Source organism: Rhinoraja longicauda, chromosome 1 (genome assembly GCF_053455715.1).
Source record: "Rhinoraja longicauda isolate Sanriku21f chromosome 1, sRhiLon1.1, whole genome shotgun sequence".
NCBI lineage: Eukaryota > Metazoa > Chordata > Chondrichthyes > Rajiformes > Arhynchobatidae > Rhinoraja > Rhinoraja longicauda.
The window spans coordinates 98,066,937-98,077,368 of NC_135953.1; the positions used below are offsets into that span (position 1 = coordinate 98,066,937).

Below are 10,432 nucleotides of genomic sequence, written 5' to 3' on the forward strand. Positions count from 1 at the left end.
TGGACGAAATTCAGTCACCCACAGTCCAACAATAAAAGCATTAAAATAGGCAGATTACACAATAAAGCATTAAAATAGGCAAATTACACAACCCCCAAAAACACACAAAAAAAGAAACATCCATCAAAGAAACATCCATCACAGTGAGTCTCCTCCAGTCCTCTCCTCACTGTGATGGAAGGCCACAATGTCTTTTCCCTTCCCCTGCCGTTTTCTCCCGCGGTTAGGTTGTTGTGGTTGCAGGCCGCGCCGGACGGTCCGCAGCGGGCCGACCCAAGCCCCGCGATCCGGGGCGGGCGAACACGCTGTCGCTGCCGCTGTTGCTGCACGTCGGGGCGGTCATGGCTCCCGACATTGAAGCCCCCGCCCAGCAGAGAAAAATCCCGCGGCCTATTTTAGGCCGCGCCGAACGGTGAAATGTCCGCGACCCAAGCCCCGCGATCTGGAGCGGGCGAACACGCTGCCGCTGCCGGAGCTCCCAATGTCCCCAGGCACTCACCACCCTCTGTGGAAAAATCTTGCCCCTCATTACTGTGGCATTTTTTACCACTCCCTTTCCTCCCCTCTCCCATCAGGCAAGAGGTACAGAAGTGTGAAAACACACACCTCCAGATTCAGGGACAGTTTCTTCTCAGCTGTTCTCAGGCAACTGAACCATCCTATCACCAACCAGAGAGCAGTCCTGACCTCCCATGTACCTCATTGGAGATACAGATACACATACATTGGAGACCCTCAGGCTATCTTTAATCGGACTTTCCTGGAGTTTATCTTGCGCTAAACGTCCTTCCCTTTATCCTGTGTCTTACACTGTTGGATGGCTCGATTGTAATCATGTGTAGTCTCTCCGTTGACGGGACAGCACGCAACAAAATAGCTTTCCACTGTACCTCAGTACATGTGACAATAAATTAAGCTCAACTCAGCACCTTAGTCCCCTGTCCCAGGTTAGAGTTCACATTGAATTGTGTCATTGGGATGGCAAGTGAGTTTAATTTTTCGCTGACTGCATAGCACATAACAGAAATAGCTTTTCATTGTACCTCGGTACAAGTGACGATAATAAACTAAACTAAACCACACCTAATGTCTCATCCCAGCGAGGAGTTCCCATGAATTGTGCCATTGAGGTGACAGGTGAGTTTAACTTTCCGCTGACTGGGCAGTGGATAGCTCAGTGAAGAGCTTTTTTGTTGCATGCTATCCAATGACAATAATAATAAACTGCACAGTACACGTGACAATAATGATAAACTGAACTGAACCACTGCTTCTGCAGTAGAACCAACCTTTGCAGTAATCAAACCTGCCCTTTTGTTCAACCAGGAGATTCCCTTCCACCAGATCTGGAGCGGGTGTGAGCGGAATCTGCACTGCACCTTCACGCTGGAGCGATTCAGCCTCCTCACGGCCGAGCTGGTGTGTAAACTCTGCGTGCGGCAGGTGGAGGGAGAAGGACAGATCTTTCAGATCCAGAGCACCTTGTCCGAGGTATGTCCTCCATGCCAGCGGCCGTTCATAGCTTGGGGTGCACGCCCCACATGGGGGAGACTAGGGAATGGGGTGCTGACGTGGATTAACAGTGGCTTGGCCGTATGGGTTCAGAACTGGCTTACTGCTGGAAGACAGGGTAGTGGTGGACGTACAATATTCAGGCTGAAGGTCTGTGACCAGTGGAGTTCCGCAAGGTTATGTGCTGGGACCCTCTGGTATTTGTGATATATATAAACTACCTCACACTTTACTTTAGACTTTCGATATACAGTGCGGAAATAGGACCTTCGGCCCACCAATTCAGCACTGACAAGTGATCACCCCACGCACTAACACTATCCGACACACTAGAGCTCATTTGCAATTTTTTACCAAAGCTAAATAACCTACAAACCTGTACGTGTAGGAGGAAACCATTCTGTAAACACTGTACTCTGTAAAACCCATATACACATATATATATATATATATATATATATATATAGACATTTATTGACATATTGTCTCTGGAACTGGTGCGCTACAATACTGAGAACCATATTCTGCACCCTGCATCTTCCACTTTGCTCTATCTATTGCTCTTGAGTTTGACTTGATTGTATTTATGTATGGTATGGTATATGTATGTAACATAAGGTCCATACCATTATGTTTGGCATATCTGATTATTTGGTTAGCAGGCAAAACAAAGCCTTTCACCATACCTCAGTACACGTGACAATAATAAACCTAAACCTAAAACCGAAACTATTGTGGCAATTAACATTGGACATGATAGCGGACAATAGACAATAGGTGCAGGAGGAGGCCATTCGGCCCTTCGAGCCAGCACCGCCATTCAATGTGATCATGGCTGATCATTCTCAATCAGTACCCCGTTCCTGCCTTCTCCCCATACCCCCTGACTCCGCTATCCTTAAGAGCTCTATCTATCTCTCCCTTGAATGCATTCAGAGAATTGGCCTCCACTGCCTTCTGAGGCAGAGAATTCCACAGATTCACAACTCTCTGACTGAAAAAGTTTTTCCTCATCTCCGTTCTAAATGGTCTACCCCTTATTCTTAAACTGTGGCCCCTTGTTCTGGACTCCCCCAACATTGGGAACATGGAACTCAGTGGAACTCAGAGGTAGAGTTGCTGCCTTATAGCGCCAGAGAATCCGGGTTCGATACTGACCACGGGTGCTGTATGTACGGAGTTTGTACGTTCTCCCCGTGACTGCATGGGTATTCCCCGGGTGCTCCGGTTTCCTCCCACACTCCAATGACGTGCAGGTTTGTAGGTTAATTCGCTTTGGTAAGAATTATAAATTGTCCCTAGTGAGTAGGATGGTGTTAGTGTACGAGGCTGAAGGGACTGTTTCCACGCTGTATCTCTGAACTAAACTAAACTAAAAGATGGGAGCTGCTTTTTTCAGGCATGGGTCTTGTGCTCGGTATAACTTCAACAGCCACAGACCCCATCCCTCGGGTTTTGAAATCTCACTGGCGACGCTAATTGGTGTCTATGGACATTAGTGAATCCTGCCAGAGGGCAGATCTCTGGCGTTATTTACACAGCTCACAAGCCTTTACCTCACCGAGACAGCCTTTTGACAGTTTGCCAAGACATCTGTGGAATCCCGGCTCGTCTCTGGATTAATGGGACATCGTTACAGCCGGATCAAAGGCAGAGGAAATTATTTTTTGATTTGAGCTCATAACGTATGGAAGCAATTGCGACAATGTTTGTCTGTAGTGTCTCCCATCTTGTCGTGGTTCCCAAAACGCACGCTCGCTCTCTCTCTCCTGGAAAGTGGCTGGGGAGATCGATGGCTCTGACCACTATGTGACCCTGGCTGCCTGCTATTATGTGGGAGCCCAGGCCAAGTACTGATGCGACAGAAACCTCTAGAACTTTCCCTGAACTTTGTCACGGGGCAGCGAGTGAAGGCATGATGTTAAAAAGCCAACAATGTTATTTTCAATTAATTAAAAGTTAACCATTTAGACCAGAGTACTCTTATCTTCAATATCGAATCTAAGTTCATAAGTACCAGAAGCAGAATTAGGCCATTCTGCCCATCGAGTCCACAATGCCATTCATTTGATCTATCTTTCCCTCTCACCGCCCCATGCCCCACGTAGCCTCATCCAGCCAGCCGCCATGTGCTCCCGCTCCACCAATGGTGACCGCCCGGGCTATGCAACCTTCGTTAGGCGGCGCCCGGGCCTCCGGGCCTACACTGTAGTCCTACAGTGTCCCGGCCTACAGTTTCCGGGCCTACAGCGGCGCCCGAGCCTACAGTGTCCGGGGCCTACAGTGTCCAGGCCTACAGCTGCCCCCGGGCCTAATACGGGACAAGGGCGGTCCAATTTAGCCCAATATACAGGAAGTCTCGGCTAATACGGGACAGTTGGCAACCCTAGTTCTACCTGAGACGGCATGGTTTTTCTCCGGGTGCTGCGGTTTCCTCCCCCACTCCAAAGACATACAGGTTTGTAGGATAATTGGCTTCGGTAAAATTGTAAATTGTCCCTAGTGTGTAGGATAGTGCTAGTGTACGGGGTGATCGTTGGTCGGTCCAAACTCGGTGTACGCCACCTATTCATGTTCTCCAGAGATGCTGCTTGACCCGCTGAGTTTTGATTTAGGGACATAACGTGGAAACAGGCCATTCAGCCCACCAAGTCCAGGCCGACCAACGATCACCCGTACACTAGTTCTATCCTACACACTAGGGACGATTTACTGAAGCCAATTGACCTACAAACTTGCATGTCTTTGGAATGTGGGAGAAAACCGGAGCACCCGGAGAAAACCCACACGCTCACAGGGAGAACATACAATCTCCGCACAGACAGCACCCATAGTCAGGATCGAATTTATCATGTATCTGAACCCTGTCGATGGCTTGATTGTATTCATGTATTGTCTTTCTGCTGACTGGTTAGCACGCAACAAAAGGTTTTCACTGTACCTCGGTACACGTGACAATAAACTAAACAGTAAACTAACCCCAAACCCTGGTGTTTGGTGCTGTTAGGCAGCAACTCTACCGCTGCGCCACTGCTTTTATAAACCATGCTGCCTGACTTACTAAGTTCCTCTGGCACTTTGTGTCTTTTTTTTGAGAATCAACATCCGCAATTCCTTGTGTTGACGTCTTGGTGTAATCTGGCCCCTTGCTTCCACAGGAGCTGCAGCCATTAGATGTGGAGCCAGAAGCCACTGCCACCTCCCTGATGGGACCCACCGCCTTCAGGATCCCCCTCACCATCCGGCAGAAGATCTGCAGCAGCCTGGATGCTCCCAACAACAGAGGGAACGATTGGCGCCTACTGGCACACAAGCTAAACCTGGACGGGTGAGTCCACAGGATGGAGATGGTGGGCGAAAAAAGGTTGGCGTTGATTTGTCCCTGTTGGGATGAACGGGGAGGACTTCAGCCAGTCAAGCTTTACCTTTAGTTTTACAGATGCACTTTGGAAACAGACCGAGTCCACCCTGACCATCTAGTTAGACTCTAGACTTTAGAGATACGGCGTGAAAACAGGCCCTTCGACCCACCGAGTCCATGCCCACCAGCGATCACCCCATTGGTCGGCACGGTGGCACAGCAGTAGAGTTGCTGCCTTACAGTGCCAGAGATCCAGGTTCGATCCTGACTACGAGTGCTGTCTGTATGTTCTCCCCTTGAGCGCGTGGGTTTTCTCCGGGTGCTCCGGTTTCCCCCCACACTCCAAAGACACAGGTTTGTCAGTTAATTGGCTTTGGTATTAAAAAATGGTAAATTGTCCCACACTAGTGGCTAGTGCACGGGAATCACTGGTCGACACGGACTCGGTGGGCCAAAGGGCCTGCATCCTCACGGTATCCCTAAACTAAACCTAACTCAACAATGCTGAGCTCTTAAAGCTTTTCTGTTTTATATTGCGATGTTTCTGTTAATTAGGTCTGGTTAGTTTAGTAAACTTGTGAGAACCAGTTTGTTCTTCTCACACTCTCCAGAAAACAGTGCCAAAACTAATTAAACAGTAGTGCCAACAAGTTCCTGTTACTTAGTGCTCCTTGTGATTTGAAAGCAAAAGCTTGCCTCTTGTAATAACTGAATCCACCACTGGGTGGCAGGAGTGTTCTGCCTGCATCAAGCAGGAAATATTGCCACAAGGCATTAAAATACCCAGTTTTCCTGATATCAACTTTCCTGTTTTTCCCCTCAATTGTTTTAATTCTGCTTTTCCAGCATCATTCAATGCAGTGATGAATAAACCAACATTTATATTGCCTCCATTTATACCTCATGCTGCCTAGGCAAGGGCAGCAGCATAATCAATAATTATGCCGGCCCGGTACAGGGAAAGAAAGGGGGGAGATATTGCATATATACATCACATAGCAGCTTTACCATATTGTTGCATGTATACATCACAAGTCACATCCTGGCCACTCCCTCTTCTCCCCTCTCCCATCGGGCAAAAGGCATAGAAGTGTGAAAATGCACACCTCCAGATTCAGGGACAGTTTCTTCCCAGCTGTTAGCAGGCAATTGAATCATCCTACCACAACCAGAGAGCAGTGCAGAACTACTATCTACCTCATTGGTGACCCTCGGACTATCCTTGATCGGACCTTGCTGGCTTTACCTTGCACTAAACATTATTCCCTTATCATGTATCTATACACTGTAAATAACTTGATTGTAATCATGTATTGGCTTTCTGCGGACTGGGTAGCACACGACAAAAGCTTTTCCCTGTTCCTCGGTACACGTGACAATAAACTAAACGGAACTGACAGCACTTCCTAAGTAGGAAGGAACTGCAGATGCTGGTTTAAACCAAAGATAGACATAAAATGCTGGAGTAACTCAGCGGGACAGGCAGCATCTCTGGACAGAAGGAATGGGTGACGTTTCAGGTCGAGACCCTGCTTCGGCCTGAACTGAACTGATTTACGAGGATGTTGCCAGGATTCAAGAGTCTTGAGCTGTAAAGCGAGGTTGGGCAGGCTAAGAGATTAGTCCTACAACATAGAACAGGGGAACACACAATGGGCCCTTCAGCACATAATGTCTATGCCGAACATGACACCAAATTAAACTGATCTCATCTGACTATACATGATCCATATCCCTATATTCTCTGCACTTCAATGTGCCTACCTAAAAGCCTCTTAAACACCATGACAGATGCTCCCTGCCTTACGATTCTTTACGATGGGGCAAATGCTGGGCAACGGCAGTGAGCCGCTGCTCGCTTACGGCCACGTGATCAGGTGTATTAAATGCATTTCCACTTACGATATTTTTGGTTTGCGATGGGTTTCTCGGAACATAACCCCATCGTACGTTGAGGAGCACCTGTATTGTACCTGCCTCCACCACCACCACCCCAGACAATATGTTACAGGCCCCCACCAATAACTAAAAAACCTGCCCCTCAAGGATATGCAGGGAATGGAGGGATATGGGTCACATGCAGTCAGAGAAGGGGGCAGCACTGTGGCGCGGCGGTTGAGTTGCTGCCTTATAGCGTTAGAGACCTGGGTTTGATCCTGACTATGGGTGCTGGCTGTACGGAGTTTGTACGTTCTCCCTGCAACCGCGTGGGTTTTCTCCGGCTGTTCCGGTTTCCTCCCACACTCCAAAGACATGTAGGTTTGTAGGTTAATTGGCTTTGGTAATTTTTTTAAATTTGTCCCTAGTGTGTAGGATAGTGCTAGTGTACAGGATGATCGCTGGTTAGTGCGGACTGGGTGGGCCAAAGGGAATTTTCCCACGCTGTATCTCTGAAGTCGAAAGTAAAGTTTATGTTGGCATCATATTTAGGGTTGCCAACTGTCCCGTATTAGCCAGGACATCCCGTATATTGGGCTAAATTTGTTTGTCCCGTACGGAACCACCCTTGTCCCGTATTAGGCTCGGGGTGCGCTGCAGGCCCGGACACTGTAGGCCCGGACAATGTGGGCCCAGACACTGTAGGCCCGGGGTCCACTGTAGGCCCGGACAGTGTGGAGCCAGAGACCCGGGCACCGCCTAATGAAGGTTGCATAGTAACCCACCTCCTGCCCCGGGCGGCCGCCATTGGTGGAGCGGGAACATGCGGTCGCTGGCTGGGTGTGGTCACTTGGGGCACGGGACGGTGATGTCACCTTTTGTCCCTTGTTTGGGAATGGGAAAGTTGACAACCCTAATCATGTTAGGCACAGACATTGTGGGCTGAAAAGCCTGTTCCAGCACCGTGCTGTTCTTTGTATAGTGCTTACGTTATAGAAGCAAAAACAAGCTACTCGGCCCATCACGTCTACTCCGCCATTGAATCAAGGCTGGTCTATCTTTCCCTTTTAACACCATTCTACTGCCTTCTTTCCGTAACCCTGATACCCTTACTAATCAAGAATCTGTCAATCTCTGCCTTAAAAAGATCCATTGAACTGGCCTCCACAGCCTTCTGTGGCAATGAATTCCACAGATTCATAGAATCTTCACCACCCTCCGACTAAAGAAATTCCTCTAATCTCCTTTCTAAAGGTGCATTCTTTATTTATCTCTTCTCCCTTTGTCTCAATGAGTTTCAATGAGATCCCCCCTCATCCTTCTAAACTCCAGCGAGTACAGGCCCAGTGCCATTAAACACTTATCATACATTAACCCAAACATTCCAATGAGCATTCTTGTAAACCTCCTCTGGACCCTCTCCAATGCAACACATCCTTCCTCAGACATGGGGCCCAAAACTGCTCATAATACTCCAAATGCGGTCTGACCAGTGCTTTAGAAATCCTCAGCATTACATCTGGTCCTGCGTAGGTCAGGTGGAGGCTTGTAATAGCAGGAGGTCGATTCTCACAGACTCCAGACATTCCCTTGTTTCATACAGCCACATTATTTCCGCTAATTCTCTCTTCTCCCTCCTCCCTCCCTCCCAGGTACCTGAATTACTTTGCCACCAAATCCAGCCCGACCGGTGTCATCCTGGACCTGTGGGAAGCTCAGAACTTTCCGGAAGGGAACCTGGGCTCTCTGGCCGCGGCCCTGGAGGAGATGGGACGGTACGAGACGGTGGTGTCTCTGGCGAGGGAGATGAAGTGCTGAGAGAGAGAGAGAGATCGAGAGAGAGGGAGAGAGAGAGAGACGCCTACTTTAAGTAAAGGGCGAGAGCAGTGGATGTGAGCAGACAGACCTACTCCATCGCTCGGCCCCACTGATACCATCGCTCCAATACCGTGCACCTTATCGCAAGGTTAACGCATCTTTTCTCGTCTGACCAACACCACCCCGCCTGCCTTGCTGCCGCTTGGGTTGACTGCACACAAGTCTGGTTACAGGTTTCTTTATAGTTTCTCAGGAAACGGAATTATATATCCAGGTAAATGGATCGCGGCAGTCTCTACGGCAGCCCGGGACTCTGCGACTTCACCGGACATGGACCTGCTACAAGTGTCTAGGGCGCAGACCCCACGGTTGTTGCTGCCTTTGCTCCGGACACGGGGCAGAGGGAAGTTGGTGCCCACGTTACTGCCCGTCGCACGCAGGGTCGATGCTCTTCCCAGGTTTGCCCGGGACTCCTCTGTCGCCGCTGTGCACGAGCAGCGAGCGGTGGGAACAAGGGTCTGGAGTGAAGGGCAACACACCGTTAATGCAAGGGGACATGGGTCAACAGAACCACTACACACACGCGCGCACACACACACGCACACACACACACACACATGCACACACACACATACGCACACACACATACACACACACGCACACATCCAAACACACATGCACATGCACACACATATACGCAAACAGACATACGCACATGAAAACAATCACATACACACACACACCTACACACACATACCCATGCACACGTACACACATGCATACACACACACACAAGTATACATTCACTTACCTACCCAGATATGCAATCCCATGTACATACATATATATATACACACAAACATAAAAACACACACATGTATACAAACAAATACGTATACACACACACAGATATATATATATACACACACATACCCAAGCACACACACATGTGTGCAGACACAAACACATATATGCACAGATTCATGCACAGATTCATGCACCCATACACACACACAAACACACACACACACACATATATATATACACGCACATACACATTGATATACACACATATATAAACACATAACAAAACACGCACACATACAGATACAGAACGCATAGATGCATGCACTTACACACGTTCACACACACACACACACACACACCTCACCATATGTCTCTACAGTCACATGAATGTTCTGCCCAGAATACTTTCCTCCGCCATGTTTTTTGAGCAGCTCTTTCAGCCTTTCCACTGCCTCCGGACTTCATCTCTGTCGTGCTTTCCAGAGGTAAAATCTTTCAAGCGAACCTGTGGACACCTGGGCAGACATACTAAGGTGTGTCGATGTGTTTTCAGTCGATGAATTATAAGCAGTTGTGATAAGATGTGTATAAAAAATTTACTGTAAATCATACATTTGTATCTAACGTCACAACGCTCTGTGAGTTCAGAATATTTTTGAATAAATTCCGCTTTTTGAGATCGTAATTCACACTGGATCCTGGAGGTTTTGTAACCACGAGTTTCAAACATGGGAGGGATGTCCTTAAATTCAGCCACGGGATCTTTGTGGTGCAAGGCCAGCATTTACTGCCCAACCCTCATTGTGCCCGGTGAAGAGGTGCCTCAAAGATGTTGCCAGGACTCGAGGGCCTGAGCTATGGGGAGAGGTTGGGCGGGATAGGACTTTATTCCTTGGAGCACAGGAGGCTGAAGGGTGATCTTATAGAGGTATTGCAAAATCATGAGAAGAATAGGATGAGTAGATGTAGTCTTTTACCCAGGGTAGGGGAATCAAGAACCAGAGGACATGGGTTTAAGGTGAGAGTGGAAAGATATAATAGGAACCCGAGGGGCAA

General features: G+C 48.4%; 1 protein-coding gene across 4 annotated transcripts in view; it reads left to right on the forward strand.

The window, feature by feature from the left end:
- LOC144595568 (netrin receptor UNC5C-like) overlaps positions 1 to 10,075 on the forward strand; it is a 240,377-nt gene extending 230,302 nt beyond the window's left edge. For 2 of the 4 annotated variants that reach the window (XM_078403130.1, XM_078403145.1), the window contains 3 exons: positions 1,327 to 1,491; positions 4,671 to 4,840; positions 8,404 to 10,075. In XM_078403130.1, coding sequence (XP_078259256.1) covers positions 1,327 to 1,491; positions 4,671 to 4,840; positions 8,404 to 8,569 — 501 coding nt within the window. In that variant the 3' untranslated portion in view covers positions 8,570 to 10,075. The remainder of the gene's footprint in view (positions 1 to 1,326; positions 1,492 to 4,670; positions 4,841 to 8,403) is intronic. The other 2 variants (XM_078403137.1, XM_078403153.1) reach the window with 1 other exon arrangement.
- Positions 10,076 to 10,432: the final 357 nt, after the last annotated feature.